The 16,680-nt window shown below is 45.2% G+C and overlaps 1 protein-coding gene and 1 long non-coding RNA gene across 12 annotated transcripts in view; both read left to right on the top strand.

Moving 5' to 3' along the window:
- by (focal adhesion protein tensin) overlaps positions 1 to 16,680 on the top strand; it is a 392,943-nt gene that overhangs the window by 309,394 nt on the left and 66,869 nt on the right. For all 11 annotated transcript variants that reach the window (XM_075679849.1, XM_075679856.1, XM_075679851.1 and 8 more), the window contains one exon: positions 735 to 773. In XM_075679849.1, the coding sequence (XP_075535964.1) occupies positions 735 to 773 (39 nt within the window). The remainder of the gene's footprint in view (positions 1 to 734; positions 774 to 16,680) is intronic.
- LOC142570814 (uncharacterized) lies at positions 4,230 to 6,059 on the top strand. The gene is made up of 3 exons (XR_012825690.1): positions 4,230 to 4,450; positions 4,596 to 4,688; positions 5,527 to 6,059. It is a non-coding gene; the product is annotated as an uncharacterized LOC142570814 (long non-coding RNA).

Here is a 16,680-nt window from a genome sequence, read left to right as displayed (position 1 = left end):
AAATGCGTGCGGGCCTTGTCTGGCATAACGGGATTATGATAGAGTGCGCCATGATAGCGAGCAGGACGCGGTGGTGGATGTCTGTTGTTCATCTGAGTGGTGCGCTTGCGTCTTCGAGCGACAGAACGCAGTCTAGACGCCGGGATGTACGAATATATATATATATATATATTGTGAGTGAACATGATGCGCCCGATTCATGAGAAACAGAGAAAAAACAATATAAAATGCTGGGTTAGATATTTTATGCGCTAACTTTCACTCGCCTTGTGTTCTTCACTTAGTTACAACACTTATAAGAAAATCATGGAATAGGTGTCTGATGCTGCGTAAGCCAGCAGAGAAGACATATTCGTAACTTTGAATCCAACGTGTTCAAATATGGTTTCTTAACTAATATTTTAATACATTACGTGCATTTAGATAAAAATAAATAATTAGTACATTAATTTGACTGTAATGTGTTCCAGTATTAGTTTTAGACATTTTCATGTGAAATTTCAAAATCATGTGAAACGCTGTGGTTTTACTGGTGACTCCGGTCAGAGCGTGACATTTAGTTTCTAGATTGTTTTCGTTGACGCAAACCTCTTAACTGTGCTCCGAATTGAAGGGCTACATGCAGCTGCGCCAGGGCAGCTGAGCATGCGCACATCGCTGTTTAAGTGATATGAATGCCCCGCACCTACGTATGATTATTTCTAAATCTTGACTTCTTTTTTCTTTATTTGCAGGTGATATCCTCCTGTGACCCCAAACAGAGTTATGAGTTGGTGAGTGGCGAGCTCTGCTACCTTTCTATAGAAGTGCTCTTGAACCTAAGAAAAGAGTCTTATGTGCTTTTAATTGCCTGCCTTCTTTACAAGAAATATAAAACGAAAGTAAAAAAAAGATTTCGAGTCATTCTACATTAATAAGGCTACCTGTTTTCACTCGGAAAGAAAAATAAACATTAGTATGGGATAATACGAATTGCTACAGCTACAGATTTGGAAAATCAAGCGCGAAGGGAGTTAAAGAGAGTAAATTTCGTCCCTGTTCATACCTGTCAACTCGCGATAATTTTCGTAAACTTTGCACATTTGAGCTCGTTCTACGAGTTTACGAATGTCTGCGTCATGTTGTAAAAAAAAAATTGTTTGTGACAACAGTTCTAAAGGTGTTAAAATATGAGGTGGCGCAATTACTATTGAAGAAGCCCATTCGGAAAATTGTGATGGTACGTTCTTGCGTCACCTTCTTGTGGCAGTGCAAGACTCCGCGTACCAGCGGGGTACTCTTTTCGAGCAAGCTTGTTCAGTATAGAGCTCCTCTACAATGAACGCCTCTACTACGAAACTATCTGTATAACGAAGGAATGTTTTTGTCCCGGGTACATTGTTAGTTGTGAGGCACGCGAGCTTTACAACGAAGGGACCTGTATAACGAATGATTTCGAAGGTACCGAGCACTTCGTTATAAAGTCGTCGACGTTCCTGAAGCAGGCAAAATCGGCATGCAGTAAACATGCTCAAAAAGTCATTTCGATCTAAAGACATAAAAGGACACGCTGAGGGCCAATTGGTGCGTACTTGGCATAATCAATGAGCGTCCCTTATGAAAATGAACGTTAACATTCTTTAGAACTCCTACCAACTTTCTATTAACTTTATTGACAGTCTATTAACATTTACATTCTAGTAACATTTGTTCATACACAGTCAAAAGACTTCCTTCTTACTTTTGTATAAAGAATATTTTCAATACACCGTTAACAGACTTTCTTCTTACTTTTGTATAAAGAATGTTTTAAATACACCGTTAAAAGACCTCCTTCTTACTTTTGTATAAAGAATATTTTCAATACACTGTTAACAGACTTTCTTCTTACTTTTGTATAAAGAATGTTTTAAATATACTGTTAATAGACTTCCTTCTTACTTTTGTATAAAGAATATATATTATACACTGTTAACAGACTTTCTTCTTACTTTTGTATAAAGAATGTTTTAAATACACTGTTAATAGACTTCCTTCTTACTTTTGTATAAAGAATATATATAATACACCGTAAAAGACTTCCTTCTTACTTTTGCACATAGAATATTTTAAGGTCCCCATCAACATGTATTTTTCTCACTTTTATCTCTATAACCACCTCAGTACTGCGTCAGAAGGCTCGTTACTTTTGTGTAAAGAATGTTGTACTATACATCATCGAACTATATTTTTTTGTTTGAAGGACATGTATCCTCAGTACGTCCACAGCTCGTACTGTTTGCCAAAAAATATTTAGGATGGGAAGTAACTTGAGAGTTTTTGATAAATTTTTCTAACACACAATAATGCCGATATATGACATACTCAGGAGTCAAGCTCTTTGTTTTAAATCATAGTCCAAATCCAAATCGGTAGCCAATTGTTGACGGAGTGCTCCTAAAATGTTTAAAGAAATATGTTCGTAAATTGTTAGAACTAATCTTTTAGAGGATCTACTGGACTACGTGAGCGTGCGGTGACGTCAGCACACTCCGAGAAAATTTGCTTGCGCTACACCACCTGACCGGCGTGATAGCGGACTACTGTGCACGCCGCACACCAGTTGCAGAGCTTTATCCTGACCTTGGGGCTGGTTAATTAAAGGCCGATTTACGCTTGAGCCGTGACGCGTGCGGTCGTGCAGAAAACTGTGCATTTCGCCCGCTGGTTCACACATTTTGGCATACACTGGGCTCGCACATGCAGTGTAAACCGAAGTGTGTGTACCAGTCTACGAAATGTGCAAATTTTCACCCGACCACATGCCTGCGGGCAGGCGGGTGGTGTGGTGTAAGGCTTGAGCGTAAATTTGCCCTTACCACGCACTGCTATTGCAATGCCACCAATTAGCTTTGCAACGAGATAATTAGGTCAGTGCAATCTGCAATAGTACGCCCTAAGCTGGAACGTGTCAGCATAGTAGCGTCATGATATTTGTTAAAAAGAAGAAAAAGAGCCGAAACTCAGGGTAACACGGCGCTGGAACGTTGCCGCTCAAATGTCCAAAAGGCTGCAAAATACAACTACTGCTGAGTGAGAGCGGGTATTGACCTGAGAAGCGCACAGGTCGAATAGAAAGAAAAGCTGAACTCTGTGCAAGCAACACTTTTCTGTGAAAAAATAATTAAATTACCCTTACAGTGTAAAAAATTTAGCTTTCTACGCGTTCCTATTCGCACGCTTTCGTCCCTGCCTCCTACCGACGGCTTCTGCACATTAAAGGAAATAGGACCTTTCGTCAAAGTGAAGGCAAAGTAACTATGTCAACTGATGTGCTTTATGGCGATGGTAGCTTGCTCTGTGTGAAAACAGATCGAAAAGAAATAATTATGCACTCTTAACATTCAGTGATCTTGCTTCACAACACGGCGACAAAATTTTGAGCTCCGACAAGGGGTCATCATGACATCCGTAATAATGGCATTCCGTATACCAACAGCCAGGATATCAAAGGCCATGCTTTTGCCGTGCTTCGGGCGTCTGAAAACTGCTGACGTCATAGCCGCCACGCTTCGGACATGTATTTGACTATAAATATAGTACTACAATGTGCTTCACCGCTGGGCGCCAGGGAGCAATGTTTTGTCTTTGAAAGCAGCAAGTGCTAAAGGATGCTCTTGCGCAAAATAGAATATCCACATAATTTACCCAATATGATTTTATTTTTCTATGTATATTACATTTCGAGAAAAAAGTCGGTCTTCAGAGCAATAATTGTTTCGAAAGATAAAACTATACAGCCCCTAATGCCCAACAAAATTGAGCCGGATGCCTTCTCAGTTTTTTTTTTTTCAACCTCGGCCATGAGGTGCATTCCTCCCTCTAAGTGCAGTTCCCAGAAAGGGGTGCGTACACAAAGGCCGGCCACAACTTTCACCAAGAGGCGAGGAATGTCTAGGTGTGAGTCAACCATCGCAAGGTAGCGGGGGAGGGGGGGGGGCATGTTTCGACTTAAAGAGGGGCTTTAGTTCGGCGGCGGTCAATGCGAAGCAGGTGGATGGAAAGAATGTCACATGCCTCCCCGCGCATGCGCACAAATTTGACAGTTGGCCGAGTCGAGGCAAAGAGGGAGACCATCGCAATCGTCATCAGTTCCTTTGCGACGCCAGCATGGTACGGTCGCAGCGATGTAGGTGTTTCGTGGCATATTGTAGCAGCAATCTAGCTGTTTTTACTGCTATTTATGCTTATGCTGTGTTGTAGCTAATTCATCGATGCAAGCCAACCAGCAAGGTGTTTGCGAAGCCCACGGTGCTTTCTTCGTTCCATGATGTGAGCGTTTCTGGAACTTCTCTGCCAGCTGCGATGCAGTGTCGTGTGAAGTGATTTAATATTGGCACTGTCCGTGTTTTAAACTGCACAAATAGCGAACAGCTGTTCCTCAAGACTGCTATGCGCCGAAGTTTTCTCTATCTCCAAATTATAATAAAAGGTATGTTCTTTTCCATCATTTTTCATAAACATATTATTTTGATGTTATTTCATTTCAGTTTCTTATGCCGCATTTTGGCAGGTTATTATAGCGCGAACTGTAACGACGTGAAATGTTTTAAGAACGATTTTCTTACCTTCTTCAGCTGCCCCGCGTCATGAGGTTCGCTTGAAGTTGCTATAAACACGAAGCGTACAAATACTTCGTTTTCACAGCGTTCGCAATGACCTAAGGTCTGGTAAATATTGTCTGATCATGAACTCATTCTTTGCTCTTTCCTACTCTGGCTGCACAGGATGAGAAACAGTAAAATATTGAGCGTATAGCTTGACGGTTCACAATTACATATTTTTCAGCGAACCGGTTCACAATGACATAGGTTGCACTGGATAGACAAGTGCGAATGTGAAAGAAAATCATTCGCACCTGTTTAACCACTGCAACCTATGTCATTGTGAACCGGTATTTTTTGGCACTGATATTTTGTTTTCGAGTAAAAATAAACGAACACGTCAAATTATACAGAAGCGTTCCGTATAATAAGGCGTGCTTAAAAATGCATCAGTCAGCCATTGCTTGCTATCACTGACAAAGCATTTGTATTCTTGTATACTGCTTGAAGCTCTGTAATCTGCTTATATAAAAATGGATGACACGTTTTGCACATGCTCGGTGCAGCTAGCTGGCGCTGTTACTTTCATTCCTTCCAAAAATAAGCAGCTTTGAGTAAGCGCTCGCGTAACCACCTTCTCTGCGTCCGTGTCTCTTGTGCGTGCTACAAATTTCACCATGAATAAACCATGTAATTAACTTTTTTAGTGAGTAACTCATTTATGCAGTTAATTGGTAGCGAAACCCATTTAGTACACTTTCCTAATTTTAATAACACGTAGTAAATACAACGCAGCAAAGGATATGCATTGAATAATGTGCCCCATCCTTGCCATCTCCTCTGCAAGTAAACAGGGATGACGGTTACAATTTTATCATTCATGTGAACCTTAAAAAGCTGTTCTATGTATGTGATATGCTAACCGGAACATGATGTTAACACTGACCATCTTGTTTCTGTGCAGGGTTGGTTCATTCTGCAAGCATTCTGAGACATCAGCTTGCATAATCGATGCTTGCTAGAGATTAGGCGACAGCTGCCATGCCGTAATCAACTAAGTCATTATTCATTTATTTTTTCTTTTAATTTCTCTACTACTTCTCTCACAATTCTGTGTAAATATTTTTGTGTGAATAAACTTCTTTCAGTGCAAACTTGCATTTGTTTTCCATTTACGTGCACCTTCTAGGGTGCATACTGCCTTTTACCAACATGTTCACACATACTGACAAATGTTTACACTATGCTACTAGGTCGTATGTGGGACAAATGTTACTAGGGGAATAGTAAGACGTCAATAGCAAGTACATAAGCACATGTAAGTAAAATATTGCCAGAGTGTTACTAAGGAGCCTAAAGACTTGTGTTGGTTGACGGTTAGTACAATGTTTACAGACCATCTATGAACATGCTTCAGTTGAAGTACGGTAGCCAATTCTTGATAGGATCCAATTCTTGATAGGATGTTACTAGGGTGTATAAAGACAAATGTTAATAGGTGATTGGTAGGAAGTTGGCTGAACGTTTACAAACATTGTTCAATTGGAAGAATGTTAATATGGCGTATAAAGAAAGCTTGTTAATAGGGGATTGGTAGGAAGTAAACAGAAAATATATGAACATTTCTCTTTTGAAAGAATGTTAATACGGTGTATAAAGAAAGCTTGTTAATAGGGGGTTGGTAGGAAGTTAACAGAAAATATATGAACATTTCTCTTTTGAAAGAATGTTACTAGGGTGTATAAAGACAAATGTTCATAGGAAATTGGTAGGAAGTTTAAAGACATCCTATGAACATGTTTCTATTGAAAGTTGGTGGCCAATTGTTTCTAGGATGTTACTAGAGCGTTGTTAGGATGTATAAAGACAGCTGGTAGGATTTCAATTGACTGTTGGTAGGTTCTAGTAACAAAAGTCTATAGACTGTCTAAAAAATGTTGCTAGAAATTTTTATAAGGGGTCCCCGCCCCCTTTCTTTCCTGCTGTGTTTACTTCTGGGGCTCAGTAATTATGTCAAGATCTAAAGACAATGTGCTGCTTGTCAGCCTGTCCTGTTCCAATTCTTGCTGCCGCTTTTGTGGCTGCGTCTAAGCAGCATACGTATGCCACGAAAGGTGTGTGCTCAGGGCAACGTTCTTAAGACTATGAGCTATCTGATTTCCGAAGTTGAATAATGACCTTTACGGTATACGTTCGCAGTAGAAACCTGATGCACAAAAGACAGAAAACAAAAGAGATATCTGCACTACAAAAAGGCGTGCCTCTCCCCTGTTGTTGCTCTTTGCATGTTACCACTACAAGGACCGTGCATACGTAGCAGCAGTAACGCGACAGGAGTGATCCCAAAGGTGCATATCTGCACAAATCCATGAAATGTGAACAGTTCACATAAAACTTTATCGCTGTGAGGTGCAAGCTCAGAGGCGGGCAGAGCTGCTCGGTCATGCGGTCTGCGTCTCCTGCGTCAGAGCGAGCGTTCCGTTCTTCCGCAGGATATTTACGGGTTGCAAGCCTCGGCAGTTGTTGTAAAATATGTTGACCCCACCAGCGCGCACAGCTGCCCTCAGTGGCGAGAGCTGCTGCGGACGGGCGCGGGTGACACATGGAACGTGACGTAGAAAAGTGAACTGAACTGCAAGGCAACAACTGTGCACCCAGAAGATGGAAAGCAATGGGGCTGTGTGGAAATCAGATACCAGCGGACAACACGCGTTTCCGATGCCAGTCTGTGGAGCTGCACGCTGCAGAGGTATACCCGTCGCTTCGTAATAGTAAAACGGCGGCCTGTAGGGTGTTCGTATCGTCCCCTTGCGGCATCGGCGGCGAGCGCTGCTACAAAGTGTCTTTCGTTCGTAACTCAAGACGAAGCGAAGAACGCCCAGGGAAGCAATGAGGTTGGGTGGGAAAGAGGATCACAGATGTACGGGAGATAAGACTGCGGCCCGTCGACCACGCTTCTGCGACAGGGCTCGGAAAGTCCTGGTTTGGCGCGCGTTTTTAAGAAACCGTAAAGAGAGAAGAAAGAAGCGCGGGACGAAATTCCGGATTCCGGTCGGCTTCCCTGGCACGCTTTCTCTATCTCATCCCGCCCCGATACATCCTGGGACGCGCGTTGCGCGAAAAAAAAAAAAAAAGAGAAAAACCCAATTGAAGAATAACCGCAAGCGCCACCGACGGTGGCGAACTCTGCGCCCGACTGACGTGGAGAAATGAAGCAAAAATAACGAACCAACACGATGCGGGCTTGTGGAAAGAAGAAGAAAAAGAAAGAAAGAAAACCTCGGGCACAGCTTGGTAGAGGCTCCATAGGGTCGGTGGGATGAGAGAGGTTCTGTAGGCTGAGGGAGGGCACTTCAGAGAGGATGGATTTGAAGGGGATGGAATGGAGGGGGGGGAGCATTTCAAGCAAGGAGGGGAAAAACGAGTGGGGGGGGGGTGCTCCAAGCATTATAAAATAAAACTGAGCAAACCTGAAACGACACGAGGGTACTAAAGGTCAAGCTCCGAACATTCTTCTCGTGGTTGCCCACCACCCGCTTCTTAGTCGCGTTGTTTAGGCGTACGCGCTCGAGAGTGTGTGTGTATGCGTTTTCTACAGCTCGTGGCTTCACTGGCCCGCTGCACCCAGAAGCCGTGCCCCATCGGCGCCGCGAAATCCGTGATCCGTTAGCTGGGACGCGGCGCGCTGCTCAGAGACCACGTGAGCGCACGCCAGGCGTGAGCTTCGTTCTCGCCGCGCCCATACCCTGCTGTATTAACGGACAGTTATCGAATGAAAAACCTATTCCGGCGTGCGAGGGCACGCATTAGTTTCTGTGTGGCAGCAAGCTGGTCGTCTGAAACGCATTCGGGGTACGCTTTGCGTGTATATTTATTCTCACTAGGTTCCATGCATCTGAGGGTACAGCTGGAACTCTTAAGAGCGAGACGCACTCGCAGCACGGTGGCGAACAGCGAGTGTTAAGTGTTGCGTAATCGTGCGCGAGTTAGACAGAGCGCACGAGTTTTCACGCGAGACGTGTAGAAGAAACCTCCGAGTACGCTGGCTCCGAGCATTTTGGAGAGCATTTCCGAAGACTTTGTAAAAAACAGCACAATAAGTTGTCTTCTGCCACGGACGGCCAAATTTCGAGACACGCATGTTAGTTTTGAGCGTTGCTGCGCTTTTTGCCACTGAAGTATGGTACGGCATTTTAGGAACATCTCTTCTTTCTTTGTTCAGAAGTCACTCCGCATTGTCCAAGAGCTTTTTAATAGGGAGGTTGCATCATTTGATTTCGTTAAACACGGTTTTATTTTTGCGGCACACTCGCGCATCAAATCTTTCCTGCACATAAATGTTCCTGGCAAGAAATAAATAACCAAACAGAAATAACTCGCCAAGTCGTGAACAAGCTTGCCCTATATTTATATTATGGTTTGTATCTCTTCGAGAGTTAATGTAGTTTGAAGAAGTACTTTTCCTTATCAATTTCAGGTTTGCTGCTATAAACTTGAAAGAAAGAACTAGTCTCAATTTCCGTCGTCGAAACGAAGGCATCTTCCAGCCAATCTCATTCCATGTTGCAATTGCGCTTCTCCTTTTTCCATACGGGCCTCAAGGCAGCTGCTTTGTCTAACGACTGTTCTTAATGACCAGTAAAGATAACTTCTGACGAATGTGTACATTTGAGCTGATTGTGGAGCGAGTGAATGAAAGTAATCTAGGTGAGCAGCAAAGCAGCGAAAATGTATACGCCACGTACACGGCACGCGAAATACTATGACCACTATGACTTAGTATTATTGAAACGTCACACTTCTGCATCAGTTTGTGGCAGGACGCTGAAAACTTCAGCGCGTGCGTCGTTGTGCTGGGTCAAGTCCATGTTGTACTTGTTATTTGCATTTGCAGAGAATTGGTCAATGCTCGTAGACAACATGTCAGCAGCTTTGCTTGCTTTTTTTTTTCTGTCATTTGCTCTTTCCGTTCTTCCGTTGTAGAGCTGTTGGGCAGCAAAGTTATTAAATTGGGGAGTATGACGTCACAAAACTGCAAATTAGGTTATTTTTTTCCAAAATTCAGGGTTCTGCGTGCCAAAACCAGGGTATATGATTACGGGGAACACTGTAGTAGGGGACTCCGGATTAATTTCGGCCATCTGGGGTTGTGTTAACGTGCCCCCAATGCACGGTAGACGGGAGCTTTTGCATTTCGCCCTTATTGAAAGGTGGCCGCCACGGCGGGGATTCGAACTGCTACCTAGCAAACGGTATGCTACCGAGCCGCTGCCTCTACTGGCAGAAAACTTCTACCTTCAATTTGGTCAGTCAACGCCCTTCTCGTTATTTGTTGAATCGTCAGTCAACGATTCCAAAAATGATGATATTGTCACGAATCACGTCAACGGGAAGACAGAGAGAGAGAGAGAGAGAGAGAGAGAGCGAGCGAGCGATAAGCGTGGGGATTTTAAACAAGTCAGCTTTCTGTTTTTGTCCTGAGGGTTTCTTGTTCGCACTCCGATTGATATATCATCTTCGAATGCAGAGCTTCCGTGATACAATCGAGCACGTCGGGAGCTATACACCTTCGTAGGTGCGACCGTTTCCTGTTTTCGAGCGAGTGCATCGAAGGAGGCTGATCGAACACGCGGCCAGCGCGCACTTTACTACGCTTGATTTATGGACTACCGCGACAAGCATTCAGCTTATTTCGCGCTATCAGACAAGAATCTGTGCTGCTCCTTCACCGTCTCGAAACACCATTAGCAATGCGCCTGTAAACGGCAGCGAACTTGCGTGGACGTGCATATTAAGTTACGAGAATCGCTGCTGTTTCGGTTCCACGTTGTCCGTCTGAAGACGACCAGTTAGAGCGTGTTCGCAGCTCTTTATTTTGTATTTTGTCCAACGCACAAATTCATGCACGACAACATCTTGTTTGTTCCAACGTTGTTATGTCTGCAGTATCAATTGTACGCGAACGGATTGCCTTCGTCCACGAACAAGTGATTTGGTTTCGGATGCCTGCACAAAGCACGAATTGTTCTCGCGCACTGACTGGGCTGTTTGAGATTACGGTGGTCTGGCAGCGTCATTTTTGTTTTTTCATGCTGTTCAGCAATAGGAGTTGTCACGCACAAACCGCACGCGTCTTCGCGATCCGAGACGTGTGTACACGTTCCTGGTGGCTGGCCTGCTCTGGTGCATTTGCTGCGAGGCTGCCTTGCTTCGCGCGCCTTCAGTACGCATCCTTGAGCGACAGCCACGCGAGGAATTCGCGGGGTGCTTAGACGAGTAGGGATCCATCCAGTCACAACACAAACACCCATCCCGTGCCACTTGAACGCTTCTCTGTTGCTTCGATGCATCCCTCGCTGGCCGGCGTCATTCCAACAGGCTTGCGATGAGGCCGGGCATGTCTTGGCTGCTCTCACGCCCGGTGGTGCGTCCGGAGGCGGCGCTCGAGAGGCGCCATGTGGTTCCCATCGCGCTGTCCGCTTGGCGCGACCGCGCCCTCTGGCTCGAAACAGTGTGGCCTCGCTCTTCAAGTGCAGATTACGGACCCAACCCGTCCCAGCGTGGGCGCGCAGCTCTCGGTGCTTACCGTGGTGTAGCGCGCGCTGGGGCCCGAGTGCGTCTCCGTGTTTTCATGCGACCGTTATCTGGCTCCATTGCTCACTATGGCGTCTCTTTTTGGCAACACCTGCCCGGCTTCGAAGCTTCCGCTCACCGCTTATCTTGCTTCGGCGGTCATGATTGACATCTGCTTCGTTCTGTACCGTTTTAACATTGCGCTGCGGTGAGATTCAACTGCTGTGCGTTTCGGATAACATTGCTTTGGATCTATGCGTTTCCTTAATTTATTGTATGTTTATTTCCCGTGCAGTTATTCATTCAGAAGTTCAGCACGTGCCGTTGCTGGTGGTGGCACTTGTTTCTTTTGACGCGTTTTAGCTGGAAATCGAAGCTAGCAAGCGCTTCTTCCGACCACCTCATGCACAGGTGTGTAGGCGCATCAGCGAGAATTCAGCAAACCTGTGTCACGCAGGAAAGCTTGCAGTATGCGTCGCGTTTCCAATCTGGGCTTGATCCTTCTCGAAGCAAACGATGTTCAATGCCCGTATGCTAAGTAGCCCCCTTTTCTTCAATTTATCGATAGCATTTTAACTTTGGAATGTTCTAGTGGCACGTCATTGTTGTGGTCAGCACTTCCACGTTCCTTGTAGGAAGGTCGCTTACTCGGCACCTATTCCGCTCCGGCCTCCCATAGTAGAATGCGAAAAATGAACGCGCCCTCGCCCATGTTGCGAGGCCAGTGGTGGCATCACAACATGTGTGCCAGCATCCTGTCGGGCCTCTTGCTCTTGCCGGGCTCTTCACGACGTTATACGAAAGCACGTTTCTCTATCCTTCCTGTGATTTGTGACGAGGCGAAAGAAAAACAAAAGTCGTGTCTATCGAGGGTGCGGCCTCGCCTCGGCATTTTGTTTACGCGCTCTCGCCTCGAGCGTGAACATGGTGAGAAGAGCGGCCATCTCTCTTCAGCCGTGGTGAGCCGTGCCGACAGAGCTAGTCGTCGGCGAGATACGCGAAATAGTTCGCGCCTCTTGAGAAGCGTGGAAGAAAGAGTGCACCCAGCGGGGGTTTCTATGGGATGCTGTGGATGACGCCGGGGCGCCCGGATATACGTTCGCCGTGCCGGAGAATGGAAGGCGTTTCAGGTACTTTGCGTTAAAGCATTCGGCCCATCTTTTGCTGGTCTCGTGGATTTTGTAGCAGGAGAAAAGTGATCACGGTTGCGATTGTAACTTTTTCTGAGCAATAAATAAATCAAAGAAGCAACTGCGTCCAGCGAGCCAAAGAAGCCACACGGGAGCAGCAGCTCCCAGTGACCATCTAGGCGGCCCTAGGCGCGGGCCCCCCAATCGCCGGATTCCAAATAAAGTTATCGCATCACGTCACACTGCGGAACCACACTTCAAGATGAACTGGTTAAGCTAATTACGAAGTGACCAAGAAATCAGACAAAAAGCACCTAAATTCTAATTAACTTTCGTTAAAATATTGCGTCGGGATATGCCCCTGGTGTTTGTGTACACTTTGCACAATGTGTTCTGGGGAAAGCCACAGTGGAGGAAGTTCATAAGGGTGGGGGGGGGGGGGGAGCCCCTATAGCTTTGCTTTGTAGCTTCGTGCTCTATACCCTCGGTTGGATGATATCGTTGATATAGATTTTTTGTTTTCTCGTAGCATCTTGGTGACGCATTTCTAATTAGCAGAAACATCAAGACGATATTCAGCCCTTGTTATCTGATAAAGAATCTTAGATTATTGGGTTTCATATGCCAAGACCACGATCTGATTATGAGGCATGCCGTAATGGGGGGACTCCAAATTAATTTTGACCACCTGGGGTTCGTTAACGTGCCCCTAAATCTAAGTGCACCGGTGTTCTTGCATTTCGCCCCCGTCTAAATGCAGCTGCCGTGGCCGGGATTTGATCCCGCGACATCGTGCTTAGCAGCGCAGCACCAAAGACGCTAAGCAACCACAGCGGGTGATAGAGAACGTTCACGACTTGCTAGATGAAAATTGTAGGGTAGTTAACTGGACACTCGTGTGGTTGACCTCTCTGCCTTTCCTCTCCTTGCTTTCTGTCTTTCTTGCTAGCCGAACTACTCCTATGTTCCCGTATGTCTTCTTCGTTCAACATCAACCAGTTTACTGTCGATAGTTAGGTTGTAGATCCGCTGTCGTACGTCTACATTGCCATTTAAGCAAGAAAGAAATGAAGAAAGAAAGAAAAGGCGTCGTCTCAAGCTGGACGCATAATTATGCCCTGAAATTCAAGACCGCTTTTACATGCTTGCGCACTTAACTAAATGCTGCGCATTATACTTCCGGGCTGAGTGTAAACGTCGTAAGGAAATTAGACGTTTGCTCTGCAAAATGTTCACGACTGGCGTACGTACAAGCGTATGTCTATCTTCTGTCGTCCCTAATTTTTGTGGGCTAATTAGACATGATTTGCACGCGCCGTCGACGTTAGAAACTTTGACGGCTAGATATATTTTGGAGCCCGAAAGTCTTCGCGTTCGGATGTCCTGTACCCCGCGGTTTCTCTTTCATGGCTAGCGGGAAAGAGCGCCATTCGGCCTGGCTGCTGAGTTGCCTCTATATGATAGACTGACGCGGATGAAGATATATTTAGGCGTATAACTGAGCGTGGGGGGCCCCTAAATAGATGAAGCGGGCGGCACGATTGATTGCATGTCAGGAGGTAACTGGATGATGACCGAGCTTTCTCAGTGTGATGACCCATTTCGCGACGGCGCCTGTTACCGAGAACCCCTCGTTACGCGGCTGGAGGCGCTCGGTCGCCACCTGCTGAGGGTTCACATGGACCCGTTCGTCATGGGCACTGCGTCGCATGCCGTAATTTTAGGCAGCGCTGTCATTTGGCTGTATTCTTGGTCGGGCAAACTTGAGCTGTGCATATCTCCGTTTTTGTGCACTTTTCTGGAGCTACTGCTTAGCGCAGTCAGTGAATCGGTGGTGCTGAGTCTGCATTTTTTTTTTATTGGGCTAGCATAAACGTAAGCGAAGGACAAAAATGGAAGAGTTAACGTCCGACAGTACGCGTAAGATGAAAGGCCAAATGTCCTTGTGAACCAGCCATGACAATGTGACTAGTCACAGTTTTTAGGGTTTGCCTCCATGCGTACAAGACAAACGACTATCTGGTGGAAACGACGTCGGTCACAGATTTTTTTTAAACGAAGGCATTCTTTGCGAACCGTCCTGGACTTTCATGACCGTTGCTGCATGCTGGGTGCTGCTGCTGTATTTGTCCTTGCCCAATAGCAAAACAAAAAAGAATTTTGTGCTCTACGGTGCGATCGACTCCCTCGCACTCGGTTCCCCAGCTCAGCAGCCTGACGCTCTAATTATCAGGTCACATTACTGCTATCGTGCCGACCAGCTCTTTTGAGAAGATCGCCGCGTGTGTGTCACGTTGCGTAGCACGGGTGGGCGCGCCAGTTTGCTCTGGGCCAAAGACGCAGGAATGGAAATGGGCAAACTTATTGCGTTTGACTGACCACATCGCAAGTGCTTCGCTTCTCACAGATTGGAAGAAGTGCGTTGGACCTGCATAATTTGTTTTTCATCAGGAAAATGAGTAAGCGAAAAAAAAGAACAGATATCTCTAATAGTTATGAGTGTATTTTAACCTGCCAGCAAGAACAGCCGCATGAATGGAAATTTGGCGGGATGTGTATTCTTCGAAGTTTTCGCTGCCGTTTACGAAACCATCAGTGTGACTGACAAATAGTTGATATTAAAGTGGCATTTTGGCAGTCTAGAGTCAGCATTGCTCAGTGATTACGCACGCAAGCAATTTATGCTCCTACTCTTCTGCATTCGCCATACTAGCTTAAGAAATTAGTTAAATCAGATCATATTATCATATACCAGATGTACTCAGTTAACACGAGCATTATTCTTTACTCGAATGGAAACTACAGGCATGATAGCACAAGGACTCATTTGCTTCTTGTCAGCATGGAAAGGTCGAGTGCCTGCCGCCTCCTAAGCTTTGTCAAGCTGTCTGCAGCGGAAGGCCGCACTCGTGCGGCCCTCTTTGGAAATGTTGCACGGGTCTACGGCGACGCGTGGTGCGAGCGGCCGTGCGGGACGTGCGCAAAGTACCCCGACGATCTGCGTCCTTCATGACTGCCGCTGAAGGACGCTAACAGCTGAAAAAGAAAGCGAATACGCGCGTGGTGTCACGATTTCAGTCGGCAAGGCTCCACGGCAAACGAACAGCGTGTCTGACCACCGAAGGGGGACCCGCGCACTCGACCTTTCAATCCGAGCATGCCTGCTGTGGCTAGGCATGCACGAGTGTTTCGAATTTCCAAGTCTCGTTCACGAAGGCATATAACCAAAAGCTGCTCGAACGTGTGAATGATATTTTTTCTTCGGGTTTACATGTCTGTAAATATTGCGTTGTTTTTGCGTAGGAAGCTCAAGCTTGCGTCGAAATAAGCTAGCTGCCTACCTATACCTGGTAAGACCGACACTGGAATACTTGAGTATTGTATGGGACCCTTATGAAACAGAATTGATCCAAATGATTGAAAGTCCAACGAAGAGCTGCTCGATTCATTTTGTCTCGTTACTCGCAAACTGATTCTGTTACAGAAATGTTACAGTAACTTAAATTACCCTCCTTAGCCGAACGACGCCCTGTAGCCAGACTTAGGTTTCTTTTCTTGCTTTGGAAACAGCATTTTAGCATAAATATTACTCACTACTTAGCGCCACAACAGGGCAGAACCTCAAGAGGAACACATGAACATAATTTCCGGATATCTCAACTGCACATTAATACATACACCACTTCTTTTTCCCCAAGAACAATAAATCAATGGAACAGGCTACCAACAACCATTATTCAAAGTGATACCGTAACACAATTTGAAAACAAGCTGAAGCAAATCATGTCCTAAACAAAATTTTGTACATTATGTTGGATATAATACAGACTGTGTTTATTGTCTTTTTATATTGCTGTTGTTTTTGTACTGTTACTATTTTCCCGGTGTTTTATGAATGTATGCACAAAAAAGGCTGTACTTGATGTATAATTTGCGTGCATTGTGTATAATGTACATTATGTTATTTTCATTTTCTGTGCTGTACCCCACCCCTGTAACGGCCTCCGGGCCAACAGTATGACTAAAGAAAGGAACAGTTCTCATCGTGTCGCTATTGTGCGGCGGTTGTCATGTGTAGTACGATTCCTGATCAGCTCAATCAGACAAGGTGACTATTTGTCGTCGCCTGTTTCGAAGCGGATGCCAGTAATAATAATAATAATAATAATAATAATAATAATAATAATAATAATAATAATAATAATAATAATAATAATAATGCCAAGAGCCTTTCGCTGCTTACTTGACCAATGCAGTTGACGTTGCATCAAAATTTATTTCCGTCCGTCTGGCATTGTAGTGTCGATTCATCATTCGTGTAGCTAGTGTATCACTTCAATCGCGCAAAAGGTGCGTCTCGCAGGCTACGGCGTATTTTTCAGGTCAGTTTATCGTTCCGCGAGTCACACTGCTCA

This window comes from Dermacentor variabilis, chromosome 2 (genome assembly GCF_050947875.1).
Source record: "Dermacentor variabilis isolate Ectoservices chromosome 2, ASM5094787v1, whole genome shotgun sequence".
NCBI lineage: Eukaryota > Metazoa > Arthropoda > Arachnida > Ixodida > Ixodidae > Dermacentor > Dermacentor variabilis.
The sequence above is the reverse complement of the archived record's forward strand: the minus strand, read 5'-3'. Positions and strand labels throughout refer to the sequence as shown.